This window comes from Electrona antarctica (assembly GCF_951216825.1).
Source record: "Electrona antarctica genome assembly, chromosome: 20".
NCBI lineage: Eukaryota > Metazoa > Chordata > Actinopteri > Myctophiformes > Myctophidae > Electrona > Electrona antarctica.
This window is the reverse complement of record NC_136801.1, coordinates 32,929,447-32,946,878: the sequence shown is the minus strand read 5'-3', so window position 1 is coordinate 32,946,878 and position 17,432 is coordinate 32,929,447. Positions and strand designations below refer to the sequence as shown.

Below are 17,432 nucleotides of genomic sequence, written 5' to 3'. Positions count from 1 at the left end.
TCTCTCTCCTGTTATAGGTAATAAAGGGCGCACCCTTGACTGCATTCCATTGTCACTGTGCCTACATGGCGTCAATGTGCGTGCGTGAACTTTTATTAGCCTACATTATAACGTGACATGTATTATACACCTGGAAATTATAGCCACTTTACAAGCTCACAACTGGTTGTGGACGTGACACTTCTATACTGTAGGTCTGACTCTGCTATTATTTTCTGTGCAGGACTTGCCAAGTCGCCAGAGCAATGGTAAAGTGTCATTTTTAAATTATATGGAGAGAAAAGTCGAGAGTCGGGATTTGAAGATTTACGCACATGGTGTGACATGCTGACAGACAATGAAAGAAACATGTTCCACTTCCACTGTGTAATTATTACAAGTGTAATTATACAATCAAATATAATATAGCCTACAATTGAAACCTGCTACTGCAGTGATTTTATCCTGTGTTCAATGCGTTTCTGCTATCTCTGATATCTCTGTCGTATGGCCAGGGATTTTTTCTAAAACGGAGGACGGAAATATCCGTTTTGCAAAAGATCCAGAGTAGTGTGGCCTGGGCCTTAGTATGTAGCGCCTGTACCCAGTGTCTTGGCTCTACCCCCGGGTCCAGCCCATCAATAATCCCATCAGCCCTAAACTCCGCCCTCACCATTCGGTTGGTTCTCCAATCTCCAGTCATCCAATCATCTCCTATCACTTGCAATAAATACACCTGTGCCCCCCCATTCACTCCCTTATACCTTCCGGCATGACCAGAGTGTCAAGCTAGCACACGTGGAAGGGACTAAGGTGCAGACACAGAAGGCACTACTGAAACTGCTTTTAATGTTACAAAAAAGTTAAAAAACGAGCAAAGGAGCAGGCAAACATCTAAACTGTGGATCAGAATTCAAAATGGCAGTCAGCGAGGGCAGAGGTACAGGCAAGGGCTGGACGAAACACATCTGTCTTCTACAAAACAAAGCAAGAGGTCAGTCCATAAGGTCAAAAACTTTGCTTGAACAATGCTTGAGAGCTTTGAGTTCACACAAGACCATCTGGCAAAGAGTGATGTGAGACTGAGGCAGTCGTGTAAAAAGTAACTTAAGTACATTTTCTCAAGTACTGTACTTGAGTACAATTTTGACGTACTTTTACTTTCCTGGAGTATTTCCAATTCTCTATTTTACTTACTTCTACCCCAGAGACATTGCATTATTTTTACTTTTACTTACGTAAAACATTTGAGTACTTTTTCAACCACTGACTACAATTATTTGATAACTATTTACTTGTAGATTTTGATTATTACAAAACATACACTTCAGCCCTATTTAAACTTTGGCTATTTGATCTACAAGATAATTGGAAATGCCACAAAATACTTTTGTGGCAGCGGTGGCCGAACGGATAGCGGCGCGGTCTTGATACCGGAAGGTTCCTAGTTCGAATCAGCCGTCCGACACGTTAAAATTACCACCGCTGAAGTGCCCTTGAACAAGGCATTGAACCACTACGATGAAATGTGTTCTATGAGCAGGGCCTGGCTGGAAACAAGTTCTTGAGCTTAGCCCAGATACCCTGGGTAAATATAGATTTCATTTCATTTCATTTCTCCAAAAAGTAAAAGTACCTCAAAATTGCAGAACAGAACTTGAGTACATGTACTCAAGTAGTAGTAGTAGTTACTTTCCACCACTGGTTGCATAAATATAGGAGCAGCCGTTTTAACGGCAGCAACTCAGAAACTTTTGTAACGGTGATAGTTTTGGCAGTGACACTTCATTTAATACATGTTACAGTAGCATTATTATGGTGACAATTATAACCAATACAGTGTGTATATTTATAGGCTGGCACAACATGTCACAAAGTGTACTTACTGTACTGCATTGCATATGTGGTCCACTTGGTCAAGTGGAGATAACGAGACGGTGGCTTCCGGTTCTGAGCAGAGCTTTTTGGGACATTCTAGACAGCACATCATTAATCGGTATTCTTAAGCTAAAATAACAATGTACCTCGTCCTCCGTGGTTTTCAACCCGGTTCATGTCAAGGATCATTATTATTTTATTTGGCATTGAGCCATTTATCCTCTCAAACCCAACACTTAGAATATGTTGCTGGCGGCGGTGGCTCAGGGGTAGAGTTTCCGGATGGTAACCGCAAGGTCGCCAGTTCAAACCCGGGCTCCCCCACAGTGGCGTGCACAGATAGACACTAGGGGGTGCTAGAACACCCCCTGCCCTTTTGGCAATGTGCCCTTTCGGAAAAAAAACAACAACAATAATTTATTTTCTTATTTTGTACAGTTACAATGTACAGTATGTGGACCATGGTAACATTGATCAATTCTTGATAAAAAGCTTCTAATATATTATTTAGGCCCCACAATCTATAAATCTCACACTATTAAGGCAACCGGCCGGTTCCACGCGCTGCACAAAGTGCCCTTTTTTCCACTTGAGCACCTGCCCCTCTAAATTTCTGTGCACGCCACTGCTCCCCCAGAGTTAGTGTCGAAGTGTCCTTGAGCAAGACACTGAACCCCTAATTGCTCCTGATGTGCTGGTTGGTACCTTGCATGGTTTCTGCCACCATCGGTGTATTAAATGTGTGTGTGAATGGGTGAATGTAATGCACAATCTATGTAAAGCGCCTTGGATAAAGGTGCTATATAAATGCACCATTTATTATTGAACTATTGAGCGCGTAAAATGAAACCAAATTGACCCATGTAAGGGTCTTCTACGGCTCGTTCCTGCACAACGCAGGCGTGCCATTAATGACGGTAAAGCACACCCTCACGTGTAATATTGCTTAATTCAGTTACTTTTGAATTATCGATTGAATGAATACTGATTGTTAACAGTACAAGTGGGCTAGTGCAGTCAGAAGTTATACTTAAAGGATGACACAGAAAAGCCGGATGGGCTCGTGTCGTGTCCAATTGTGGTCCATGCAGTTGAAAAGACCATTCTGCGAAAATTGCAGATTATATGGTGTAGCTGAAAAAAGGAGTATTTAGTGTAGAGCCCGGGGGTACCCCTTGGTCAAGTAAGTGTACTGTATATAGGGTTTTAAAAGTCTTTAAAGTGCAGTTGTTAGAAAGTGTCTGTTCCACAAGACTCTGCTGTTGAATGATAAACTAAGTTGCAGGGAACCATCGACCTGACAAAAACGAAATAATAAACTAAGTCATGCATGACCAAGACTAAATATATTGACAATTTTGTTTGGTTGCGCTCGGGTGTCACACAAACAGCAGATCTACAAGCTCACAACACGTCACAGCTTATAAGCTTGTAGATCTGCTATTTTCAGCCTGCAAACAAGTGGAAAACCAGCCATTATGACGCTGTCATGGACCGCCAAACTGCAGATTTAGGCGACTAAAATCTTGACTAAAACTTCTCAGATGACTAAAATACGACACCGACGGGATCATGTCATCATACTAGAGCAGGGGTAGGCAACCATTATTATCAAAAGAGCCACTCGGGACCAAAAAATGATTACAATTCCATTTGAAGCCTCAAAATATATTTGCTTTTATAAAGCAAACTTTGATTTTTTTGTGATTTTTATGGTCTTTCAATATTACGTCGTATTGTTTGCTAATTTCTCAAAGCAAATCAAGTATACCAGTAAGCCAGCAGCATTGGTGGTGAGAACAAACAAAGATGTCTTAGCATTAATCCATTCTTCATTTCCCTTCATTACATTCTTATTTTTCTTTGTGCAATATCAAAGTGAAAGAATAGCTTTATGCCTACTACAATATTAAATTATGATTAAAATGTGAAAGAAAAGAAAAAGAAAACCTCTTATTCCTTTTCATACTTCTTTGCCGTAGCAACTGGGAGCCACGGGAGAGGGCCTAAGAGCCACATGTGGCTCTAGAGCCGCAGGTTGCCTATACCCCTGGACTAGAGGGAGCGAGAACAATGATCTGGTACGACCCACTTTTAAAACAAACATGGGTAAATTAGCCTTCTACAGCACTGCCACCCAAGTGTGGAATGCCCTGACCCCCTCCACCTTTCAGCAGGCCCAAGGGAGAGGAAATAATCAAGCCCACCCATTCCCCTCACCCCTCCATGTATACAGTGTCCACCCCTCCATGTATACAGTGTTCTTTTAATAAATATATTTTATACCCATGATGGTATTGCATTTCATGGTTGTTATTCTTGTCATGTCTATGAATTGATTGCATATACTGTAGGGCCTAAATGGAAGAGAAGTGTTTGACTGTACTCTGTTGCTGTTTTTACATTTCTGTCTAATAGACTATTCAATCAATGTCACACTCTGTGCCAAGAGTGAGGTGTACCTTGTTTTGTATTATTGTTCTAAGTTTAAGTAAAGTCATCGTAAACCGTCCTCCTGAGTTTCCTGCATGTACTTTGAGATGAGCTCTGCATAATTATGGGTCCAACAAACACATTCCGGGGTTCCTGTCAATCAATCAATCAATCAATCAATCAATCAATCAATTTCCTCTCCCCCACCCCTCTTCCAGCTCCACTCGGACATGGACAAGGGCGACGGCAAGGTCAAGTACGTGCTGGCGGGCGAGGGCGCCACGTCCATCTTCACCATCGACGAGAACACGGGCGACATCCACGCCACCAAGCGGCTGGACCGTGAGGCGCAGGCCTACTACACGCTGTCGGCGCAGGCCGTGGACCGCCTCAGCAACGTGCCCGTGGAGCCGCGCTCCCAGTTCGTGGTCAAGGTGCAGGACATCAACGACAACGAGCCCAGGTTCCCGGACGGGCCCTACCTGGCGGGGGTCCCCGAGATGTCGCCACTGGGTAAGAAACGTGTTTCGTGTCTTTGTTGTTGTTACGGATATATTTCTACTTACAAAAAGGTGATTTCAACTACTTTGTACTACTAGTACTTTGCAGAGGAAATTATGTTAAAGAAACAAAAATTGTATGCACATTTATAATAATTATGAAAATAATAATAATAATAAATTAATAATTTACATTTGGGGGATATCTTTCACAATAATAAATAAAACATGTTCTAATCTAGACATTCTAATGATCACAAAAATAAATATATTACAGGCATTTTACTCACTTTTTTCAGGGTTAAAGGTTAGTCCAGAGATTTGTGGGGCCTCTGTGGGGGGTATTTATATGCACATAACATGACCAATGGCATTGCAAGACTAAACAATGAACATCAATTATGAAGTTTAGGTGAATAAAATAGAATTGAATTGAATTGAATTGAATTGAATTGAATTGAATTGAATTGAATTGAATTGAATTGAATTGAATTGAATTGAATTGAATTGAATTGAATTAAAACGTTGCAGAAGTACAACCGTCACAGAATAACTCTTCCTACTTCCGTGCCACTTCCCAACTTCCTTCACAGGTGTTACAGATGATACTAGTAATTAAGGCTCTGTTCCATTTAGTGTGCAGTGGTTCTAAAACTTTTTATTTTCAAGGACCCTCATAACTCTGAGAGTGTACACACTTGTGTACCCTCTCAGAGACACTTTCGTGACTAACAAATACAAAGACGGTTTTGTGGAGTTGAAAGCCTTAGTGGGAGCACTCTGAGCCCCCCCCACCCTCACCTGGCGGAGGAGACACTCTTCCTGGTTGAGCAATGTTTTTTTTTAAGCAACAGCATCTCCCACGTTGCAGAACCGAATAGCAACTCGGTTTACCTGTAACTCAAAGTGTAATGCGGCTCTCTGACGCCTCCACTGCTGTTTCTTTCTCCGCAGGCCTCGGTTTGCTCCCTCTCCTCTCCTCTCCTCTCCTCTCCTCTCCTCTCCTCTCCTCTCCTCTCCTCTCCTCTCCTCCCCTCCCCTCCCCTCCCGTCTTTCTCTTTCTCTCTCTCGGTCTCTCTCTCGGTCTCTCTCTCTCTCTCTTTTTTTGATTGATTGAATATTTTATTAGACAATAAGAAAGAAATGCAAACAGCACAATGTACAGCTAGGCTTTTTTTTTGGTCCAAAGGGATTTCCGAAGAAAGACCTTGCGGTCTTGTTTCCATTCGGGTCCCATGCACTCACACACATATAGTCAATGAACAATAATCTAAAACATTTGTCACCTCCTCTCCCTCCTCTCTCTCTCTCTCTCCCAGCATCTATACTTAGATCATTTCCATCTGGCTAGATTCGGCTACCTAGCTCCCACTCTGTTAGGTCACCGGGGGAACAGGGGGGGAACGCTGCAGCATTAATTAATGTTTGAATCGTGCTGCGCGGCCGTTAATAGCTGGGTGCTAATCATCATCTTACGTGTCAGAGCATTAGAAGTAGTCTGTACTGTTCTGGAGTACGCCATGTTGGCCTGGCTCCAGGGTGACCATTACAGCAGTCGTTCTCAAACTATTTCACTTCATTCTTGTTTGCAGATTTTTGTTCACAGTTGCAGTACAATTAGGTTACATAATTATGTGTCACTTATTATATCAAGCAACATATTCCAGTACATTCACAAAAATGTCCACCATTGTTAGTCCATAGTCCAGCATTGTTTCTCACAAGAGGGAGTTGTGAGTTTGTTTATCTCTTCCACAATAAGTATGTCTAGCCTGAATTTTGTCATGTCAAGGACCCCCACATTGTAGCTTACTTGGCCACGGACCCCCGTCTGAATTTATTTTTGTGTCAGGCCGGGTCCCAGCATTTTGCTCGATAAGCACAATTATTAAAACATTTCCAAACACTTTTTTTTAAAACAGTTATTTTGCTGGTGATATTGCACAAATATGTCAAATCAAATCTTCTGTCGCGGGAGAACCCGGTGCAAAATATTGTCAGATTGGGGTCCTCGACCAAATACATGGAGATTTGGAGGTCCTTGACGTGAAGATGTTTGAGAACCACTACATTATGAGAGTAGGATACTTGCTGATAATTAGCTGGCAGACATATTTTATAATGGTGTCCCGTTTTTTGGGCACGCTTAACGCCATTGGCGTAGCTCTACGGCAATTGGGCTTTTATAGTGCTTTTGATTGATCAAGACATAATAATAAAGTTAGAATATGTAAGAGGTTTCCAACGATGTATCCAAAACAATATAGGCCCCACGGAAATAGCAGACATACTATTTCCATGTCATATGAACGTTTACCCAAGGTTTGGATTATATTTAGATGTTTTTGAGACATAATAAGCTTCACATGTTTCACGGTTGCTAAATGATATTAGTAATAATTGAATTTGGAGAGTGAAAAGATTCCATTACTAAAACGACTACTACTTCATAAACATCACATCATTACTCACATTATTTATAGACTTTTCTTTTCACAAAAATATCCTCAAGGTTTATTGTATTGTACTTGTAGTGGAAAGTGTGATTTATTAGCTTTCATAAGGAGATTGCAATCTACTAACATGGACAGTACGCCTCAGGTTAGGTACTGTATGTTTGCGCATCGATGCACAAATATACAGCCTGTTTCCACTTAATATAATGAAGTTGAAACGGGATTTGACTTCATGAAAGTGGTTCTTGTGCCAAGGTGCTACATGTGTGAAAATGCATTTGTCATTGAGATCGCCAGAGCAATTGCACTGATATGGAATATGCCCTTTTTGTGTCCGGGTAGCTCAATCGGTAGAGCACTCACCTCTCGACTACAAGGTCATGGGTTTGATCCTGGGCAGCGACAACTCAGCGAATGAGTAGCACGGCTTGGGTGTGGCAAGTTGCTCCATCTCAGCAATCCATCTCCCAAGCGTCTATTGCATTGTATAAATTGTATGGGGACAGACTCCCATGCTCTGGCTTATACCGACAATAAGTCTGTCTACTTATTTATGTATTATTATTTTAAAGAAAAGAAAGAAATAAAGAAAGAAAGAAAAAGAGAGAAAGAAAGAATGCTTGAACAAAGACCAGGTATTTGTGAGTTTTAGAATGCCATGAAAACAAAAATTGTTTGCCGTTTCGTGGTTGGACAAACATCCTCTCTCTCCATCCACTACCATTGAAATAACATGTTTTTCAGTTGCGTCATACTGATATTCTGTGCACTCAATTCTTATTTTAAACTTGGTGTCAGTAAAAAGGAACACCACAGGTGCAGCATGCATGGTGACATGTTTTTCCAAAAAAGGTGTTTTAGCTTATTCAATATAAACAAGGCAGAACCAGGGCGGAACATTAAGGCAGAAAGAGCCTGCTGGTTAGTCAGCCAGGGATCAATCAGAAGGCTGACAAAGGGTGAGTACCACAGACGAAAAACAGTCTAAGTCCAAATTTCAGACTGACCCCTCCACGAAAAGGCCTCGTTGTCCTGAACCCTTATCTATCATTTATATATTATGGATCAATAGTGTGGACTTAGACTGTTATTCGTCTGTGGTACTCATTATTGTCAGACGTCCTACCCCAAACCCTCACCTAACCCTAAGCACACGCGGGAGCCACGGGTGAGTCTTAACTGGTCATGAATGTGTCTTAACCGACCACGTGTGTCAGAGCCACGGGTGAGTCTTAACCGGCCCATTATGTGTCTTAACCGTTCATGTATGTCGGACTATTGGTATGACAGACTAACACACAGTGGCGTATCCAGGAATTACGTTTTGGCCAGGCAAGATATGTTAATTGTCGTCTCCCCGCGCACAATCGTAGCACTAAAGGTTTTCAAAGAGATATACCTGACAGACGAGTGGGATACAAAGGCTGAAAGGCATGCATTTACATTCCAATGGGTGATTGAGGTTCGCGCTCTACCGCAACGGCCAATCAGCTGTCCATTTTAATAGTTCTCAGGTCTTGTTTTTGTCCTTTTTTCTCATTGTATGGATTTTGGCCAGGCAAGAAATGGATTTGGACAGGCGGACGCCTGCCCTCGCCTTATTGTAGATACGCCTCTGCTAACACATGCCCCCCCCCCCCCATCTGCAAGGATCTTTACATCTCTCGGCATCACTTCATTTGCAGATGAGAATGCAAATAATCAAACGCAATGGGTCTATTTAGTTTCCATTGTTTGTTAGTTTTCTGTTGTCATAGCTGAAATGGAAGCTACATCATCCAGAGCATGCATACAGCAGCACCACTGGGACATGTTTTCCTGTTTTCTCCCTCTTTGCTCACAACGCTCACAACGCTCAGCACACCGAATTCTGAAGGATTACACAGCCCACAGTCCACAGGGGGGGGGGGGGGGGGGGGCACGGAGGGTGCACGGAGCCCACAGCCAGTGGTAGAAAAAGTGTTTGTACTTGAGTAAAAGTACATCAATACTGAAATATAGTATTAGAAATACTCTGTTACGTAAGTAAAAGTCCGGAATCCACCCCACAGGGGGGGAAACGGAGCTCAGGCTTACACAGAACCAGAGGATTAGTGTAGAAGAGACTCCTGTGTCTGCCCCGAGATAAGACATATCAACCGCAAGGGGAGAAAGGAGGAGGACGCGTTGCGTTCACACACACACACACACACACACACACACACACACACACACACACACACACACACACACACACACACACACACACACACACAGAGAGAGAGAAAAGAAGATATCTTATAATTGTCAAAAAAATAAATAAATTGGCCCGCCCCGTCCACCCGTCTGCTATAGTGCTTTCTGCCTCGGCAGGTTCTGGCGCTGCGTCGGCGGCAGGTTTCAATTCAACGGCAGGCTGGCATCGCTGTTGCCAGGTATCATCTTGGTGCTGCGGCGGCGAACTGTAGAGTCCTCTGAATGAATCTCTTCTTGGCTGGTGGTGGTTTCATTGTGAACAAGTGAGCACTGCTCACTGAGCAGGGTACAGTACTTTATATGCATCTTTTATACCCTACCTGGCAGGTTAAAACAAAAGCCACCAGATTAGCATTTGAATGCCTGATCTGCGAACGTAAAAGAGGACCCCCCGCCCCCGGACAGTTAAAGGACAAATGAGGAGTTACAAATTCTTCACGGGGGCCCAAGCTCCACAGAGTTGACGTCACTGCGCACGCACGCACGCACGCACGCACGCACGCACGCACGCACGCACGCACGCACGCACGCACGCACGAACGCACGCACGCACAGTTTGTCTTAACCCCTCGGTGGGAGGAGAATCAAATGTAGCAGATCCAGCATCGGGGAGCAGCCTTATAGTAACTCTATGGGAGCGGCGGCGATAGTGCTGGCGGTGCGCTGAACGCACACGTTTATTCACTGGGCGCGCAAACGCAAAAAAGTGTTGTTCTTCACTGTGTTACGCACACGTGAATGATTACGCACGTGCATGTTTGCCTTCTGATTTAGCGCCAGGTTGATTCGTCCCCCATGTGTGCCTCTCTTGGGAGAGAGAATGTGTTGTTTATTTACTCCGCTGAGCATCTGTAAAGTTCTTCATCTCAACTTGTTAGTACAACGCGTGAATAATGCACACACACACACACACACACACACACACACACACACACACACACACACACACACACACACACACACACACACACACACACACACACACACACACACACACACACACACACCATCCAACCTTTGTAAATATCTGCTCAAAGCAATTATCAGTGCAGTAAAGCACGGGGAAGGGACCGTTGCACCTCTTGTCCTCAATAACTCCTTTATAGATGTCTTTAAATCATTAATGGGCACGGGCCCTGCACCTCTGACGAATGGCTTCAATTTAGAGCAAATCATGAATTTAATTAATTAAAGTAATTAGGGGTGGGGGGGTGGCGTGCTCATCCGTACGCGCCGGGACCTTCTGGCCTCCCAGGATCCTCCGAAGGCTTTTGTCTTAATCACGACGGTGGGGTGTCAAATAAAAGACAGGAGCGAGAGAGCGGCTGGGGGGGGGGGGGGGGGAGAGAGAGAGAGAGAGGGAGAGAGGGAGAGAGGGAGAGAGAGAGGGAGAGAGAGAGGGAGAGAGAGGGAGAGAAGAGAGAGGCCATAAGGAGCAGGTGGGGAGGCTCATTACAAGCATAGGGAATGTAATGTCAAACCAAGGCCGACACTCACTGGATTTACAACTCACCGGCAGGCCTTTACCCAGCTGTCATTATTCCTGTCTTAATTCACCTGCAGCCCCACGATCAAGGATGGAATGGCCCTTTAATTCAGAGAGAGAGAGTGAGAGAGAGAGAGCGAGAGAGAGAGAGAGAGAGAGATTCCAGTTCTTTTCTAAATAATCCCCTCCTTTTTGGTATGTCTGTATGGTGTAAGTGTGAAAATGTCTTGTGCCAGGGGGTACCCCCCCAGAAGAAAAACATTTTAAATTATTTGCGCGGCACAAATTGCGCGGCGCGGATATCCAACGTATAAAATATGGATGAGGTGGTTAAAAATAATTGTGATGCTGTAATATTAGCGTCTTTCAGTGGGGACCCCTTTCACACTACTATATATATATATATATATATATATATATATATATATATATATATATATATACATTTCATTATATACATTTCATTGTCCTTGTTGTATATTACATTGAACACAGCAGGTGATTATGAACTTTCTTTGTAAGCTTGTGACATTCAATCTCGGTGGAATTACAAATAAATTAGAATCTAACTCGGAGCTTATAGTGTGACGGCGGGGAGCAGGTGAGAACATATCCCGGGATGTAATCGACTTGATCACTGAGCGGTGATGTAGAATACTCCTCTGCAAGCACTGCATTGTTGGGAGCTTAAAAGGCCAAAAGGTTTTAGCATTGCCTTTTTTTCTTTTTTAATTCACACGGGTTTCATTACAAATCGATTTTTCTTCGAATGAAAGACAAAATGACATTGGTTGGTTTTAAAACCCTGTTGTAACATTCAGAGACGTATAGCCTATACTTACAGCAACCATTTTGACATTGTTGTTTTTATTCAGTGTGTCTGTGTACCGTATCAACATTAAAGTATGACGCCACATCACAAAATCACATATTTCCAACTGATTTTTATTGTCCATATACAACCTCCCTTCCTTCCTTCCTTCCTTCCTTCCTTCCTTCCTTTCTTTAATATAAGGGACCAAGCCCGAAGGGACTTCTTGGTCCCTTATTGTATTTGTCTGTTTTTTTCTTCTCACTACTTCTTCCACCAAAAATAGCAATTCTGGCTGAACCGTGCAGTCGGTTTTGGGTCAGGATTATGGTAGAGGGCCATGCCAAACGATGAAGACGCGAAGCCCACGACCATTGGCCAAAGGGTGGCGCTATAGCACTCAATTGAAAATGCAAACTTTGAACAGGCATAGCTTGAACCGTTTGACCGTCGGCAATACAACTTATACCTAACATATGCGTCTCCTCATGCCAAACAACTTTCGTATTCTGACTTTTGACTTCTGACCTTAAATCTCCCACCATTTTGAATTATATGAAAAACAGTTCAAATCTATCTCCTCCCGGGATCTTTGATCAACATGCATGAAACTGCATGAAAGTGCATAGAGTCACATGTTTAGGAAACTTTACATTATGGTCGAGTGTCATGCCAAATAGCACTGAAACCTTCTTACCGTCTTACTCCAATTGGCCAAAGGGGGGCGCTATAGCAATCTTTTGAAAATGAAACCTTCGAACAGAAGTCAGACAGACAGAATTCAGTGAAGTATCACGGCCACAAAGCACAAGCGTAAACGGCACTTCCACATTCTCTGCATACGTCACGGTCTATATGACTTGGCCAACCATTGGCCGATTTAATTTTAAAACAAAAAACAAAACGAAACAAGAACATTTCTTGTTTTGTTAAATTTGATCATTTAATGATCACATTTGTCAGGTGAAAGAAGCGCTGGTTTCCTTATTTAGTAACGAATTCTCCTCTCAACCGGCCAGTCTCAATCATAACATTACGGGTGTCTCTAAAGAATTCTGTTACCTGCTTCCTGTTACCTGTTTCCTGGTCATGTGACCTGAGTAACCAATGCATGACAACAGCGTGTGTGGCAGCCAATCAGGACTATAGGTCCTCAGTATGACTCATGTATGACTAGGTCTTTTACATTTCATGAGCTGTTGTTAGTCAGGTTTCACCTGACAAAAACTCTCTCTCACACGTAATGCCAATGTGTCAGTGATCACCCTCCCCTGTGCCAATGTTGCGTAGACATAGTGTAGAGAGTATGTGGTTAGCTATTAAACCACTTCCTCTCGTATGTGTCACTTGTTTTGTTTGCTCCACCTTTCTGCCATGTTGGATTTAATTAAATTGTTTCCCCCAATCTGTTAAACAATCCAGGAGGTATGTAGTCCTCAATTTCATATAGTGTGTGTGCGCGTGCATGCATGCGTGTGCACATTCATAGACATGTATTTTACCTGGCACTTACAGTAGGCCTATATCCGAAACATACCTGTCTCCCTGTCCAAATTAGGCATGCCATATTTATATTCATTACCAACCACATGACAGCTCTCACTCGACATGCAGTGTAATTGATTAGGGAGATCGAGCCACCATTTTGTCCAAACATCTGCTGGGAATGAATAAAAAAAAAACATGAGAATATGATCCATCACGGCGATGAAGACGGACATGACAGACTGAATCAATTGAGCAAGCGGACGACAGGCCGTCGCCAAGCGTAACAAATCTATTCAGGTTTCAGGAGGCTCGTCACTTCCCGACATTCGGCTCAATTGGCACACGTCCGTGACCCCCTGTGACTGGAAAACGATAATTGAAAACACATTGTTTTCTTGACTTGATGCTCGAGCAACAAACCAAGTGGCAGATGATGCAGCGCCCAGGGGGACAGCTCACTCTCCGCTGTTTTGCTCCGAGAAGAGGTTCCGTCTGGAGCTATCCCGGCATCACTTTCGTAATATCGTATCCAATTTTATTTGTTCCTCCCCAGAATAGGGATGATGGGCTTCAAGTGATCAAATGTCAAGTATAAAGTTATGTTCAATCTGTCCTCCGATATGTTATTATCCTTCATTTAAAACAAAAAAACAATATATATATACTGTATATTTCAAAAAATATTTAAAAAAAAACAACTAGAAATGCACTCTGTCGAGGTGCCAGCTTGCCCTTTGCATGTATGGCCTACTTGTGCACATGTATGGCCTACTTAATAATAATAATAATAATAGCTCAAATTGATATAGCGCTTTTCTATACCCAAAGCGCTTTACATAGGAACACTAGGAACAGACTTTATTAAGAAAAAAAACAAAGCAAAACATAACAGATACAACAACAGTACAGGGTTAAAAGGATAAACGAGGGAAGGGGGGGGGGACATCCTAACCAGACCTCAGCTGGGGAAAGCTATCCTGAAGAGGTGGGTTTTGAGTGAGGTTTTGAATGAGAGGAGAGAGGGAGCAGCTCTGAGATGGTTGGGGAGTTCATTCCAGAGTTTGGGGGCCGAAACATAGACTTGTGCGCAAGCAGAACACGCCATGAGTTGTGCTCACCACTGCTGGTAGTCTTAAAGCTCTCTGCTGCTGTCTGGGTACGCCTGCTGCTCTGAGTCCCTATAGAGCGGTCTGGGTACGACTGCTGCTCTGAGTCCCTATATAGCTCTCTGTCTGGGTACGACTGCTTCTCTGAGTCCTAGAGCTCTCTGCGGTCTGTCTGGGCACGACTGCTTCTCTGAGTCCTAGAGCTCTCTGCTGTCTGTCTGGGTACGACTGCTGCTCTGAGTCCTAGAGCTCTCTGCTATTCTAAATCCTTTAGACCCCTTGAAACGTACCTTAGTTACATCACCAAGAATGGTGGACACACATACATACACACTCCGACATACATGATACATACCCAGCCGATCGCAGTACTTGTTCTTGGTCTCTGATTGGCCGACAGACAACACGAACATATGCAGCCGAAGTAGTGAAACGTGCTGTGAGCTTGTAGATCTGCTGTATTAACTGGGTCCCGGGCAAAACGTCTAATTTCTCTTTTGGGTCACGCAGGCTAAAACATTTGGGATCCACTGCCCTATAGTGTCAGCGGAAACCCCCTGTAATCAGATGTCACACAGTTATAGGAATGCCAGCTCAGTGGCCTTGTGGTTAGAGTGTCCGCCCTGGGACTGGGAGGTCGGGGTTCGATCCCCGGCCGGGTCATACCAAAGACCCTGAAAAATGGGACCCAGTGCTTCCCTGCTTGGCACTCAGCGTCACGTGTTTTATTGGGGGTAAGTCCCTGCGACATACCAAGTACATGTACCTGTACATCAAGCTGCCTCATGAAACAGGAGATAGGCTCCTGCCCTATGGGCCTCATGGCTCGGCAAGGCTTACTTACTTGTTTTTGTATGTCTTGTTATGTCAGTTTTAGTGTTCAATGACTACTATGACTACTATGCTCAGGACTACGGATGAAAATTAGCATCACTGCTAAACCTGGTGTATGTACGCTACATTTTTAATGTAACGTTCATTAATATACTCTGTCCCGCCCAAATAAACAAATAAAGTAAAGTCAACTTACTTTGATATAGGAACGCAGTCGTCGCCTGAGTTCTTGCTTCCAAACCGAGTCATCCGTTGACCTTGGCGTTTGAAACGCCCTGTAATATTAAGCTGTCATGACTAAGAGCGGATGATATAATCTGGAGGTCCATTCCAGGCTACCGTAACAACCAGCCTGGCGATATAACCAGTGGTCGAAAGTAACTAAGTAGATTTACTTAAGCATACTGTACTATACTGCATAGCATACTGTATTATACGGTATTTGCACTTACTTGAGCATTCCCAATTTCCCAAACACGGTGGCGCGCTATGAGCTTGTAGATCTGCTATTTTTCAATAGCTAAAACATAACATAATGCTAACACCAAAAGGGGTTCCCGCCCAAAATGGGTTAAAGGTAGAGTAAGTGATATTTTTTGGAAAAAAACAATGTTTTTTTGTTAGAAGGTTAAATCACTATATTGTGATAGTAATCATTGCTATAGAGTGTTTGTTCAACATTTCAGACAATCAGGAGAGAGTAGCTATTTATGAACTTAATCTTTATAGTGTTCCAGTTCCAATTTTGCCTGCTCATTTATTTGTGTCATCACTTACGATTCCACTTGTTTAATCTGTATCCTGACTGCAAAATGCATTTTCTGTTTAATAAAAAGTTGAAGAGACATGGAGACTCCTGTTACTGAACAGTCAAACACTATAATAGCAATGCGTACAAATATAGAGCTTTTTAACACTTATTTAAACCAAATAAAATCACAGTATACCTTTTTATAAGTGAAACACTTTTCCACCACTGGATATAAACTCTACTACAGGTTCTACTGAAGCTCTGTCCTATTACATTGTTCACGTCCAGGGCCAAGCGCCTGTGTTAATTCTGCTTTATGGCCCGAATGGTGGCGACTCTAATCTTGCCCATTTCCGTGATCACTTCCCTTCATTCTGTAAAAGCCTTGTAAAATACCTCCCAAAGAAGCATAGAAAGTGCAGATTTTATTAGGGTGTTTGCCTCAAAGTAAAATATCACCTCACTCGCACGGCCGGGCACTTTCCTTTATGTCCCTCCCAGTATGTACGGCTCAAGCCTCAGCCAGAGCCGTACTTGCAGCTATAGCTATTAAAATGAAATACTCGGGCATAAAGTGGGCTATTCGTCTGGACATTCGCAACTGGAAGAAAAAAAACCCACACTTGTGTAAAACAACATTTTTATATCAAGGTTACTTTAGCGATAGTCTGGCTGTTGATAATTTAACCACCATGCCGGCTTCGAACAGTGGAGCTCTGAGTTATGGATGTTTGCATCACTGTGTTCTCATCACTGCTGTGCGATCCTGGAGCAGCACTACTATACCTTTGTTTCAGCTAACAGTGTTAAAGCTGCAATCCACGGATGCACTTTCTTTGGTGAATAATGTCGTTATTTTGGACCTTTCTGTTTAGAGCAGTGGTTCTCAACCAGTGGTCCGGGGACCACCGGTGGTAGCCTGGCTAATAAGCCAGACCGAATCAGCCGTTGGCAAAAGAAAATTGCCTGCCGGCGGATTACGGTCTGGAGAGGCTCAATTGTACGCCCAGTTCCTACACCAGAGAACTGGTGTGGCCAATCGGGACACGGTATGCAATATGGGCGGGCTTTGGTACAGTGACGTTCAATGCTTGAGACCTTTGACTGACAGTAGCTCTGACCAATTGCGTCAAAGAGAAAATGTTTGAACCCGCCCCCCGGGAAACAAGATCCATACACAGCATCTCCAGACTCAAATACCACACGACAGTGTGATTTGAGTCTGGCTTATTAGCCAGGCTACACCGGTGGTCCTTGAGGAGGCTCCAGGTGGTCCCCAACCAAATGATGGAGAGTTGGTAACCAAATGTGTTAACTTTATACTGTGTTTCCTGTTATCTATGACCAGTGTAAATTACATGTGTTGCACTGTGAGGCAACTGGGGGACGTTTATGAAGGAGGGACCGGAAGGCGGGTAAAACCGGATGTTGTGATACTGTGTGGCAGTTGTGAAGTTGGAATGGCGTGGTGCCGA

At 43.3% G+C, this 17,432-nt stretch overlaps 1 protein-coding gene across 1 annotated transcript in view; it reads left to right on the top strand.

Moving 5' to 3' along the window:
• The window catches only part of cdh7a (cadherin 7a), a gene marked incomplete at its 5' end in the record, with an annotated part of 212,969 nt that overhangs the window by 57,950 nt on the left and 137,587 nt on the right, over positions 1-17,432 (top strand). Inside the window, one exon of the mRNA XM_079489842.1 lies at positions 4,509-4,803. Coding sequence (XP_079345968.1) covers positions 4,509-4,803 — 295 coding nt within the window. The remainder of the gene's footprint in view (positions 1-4,508; positions 4,804-17,432) is intronic.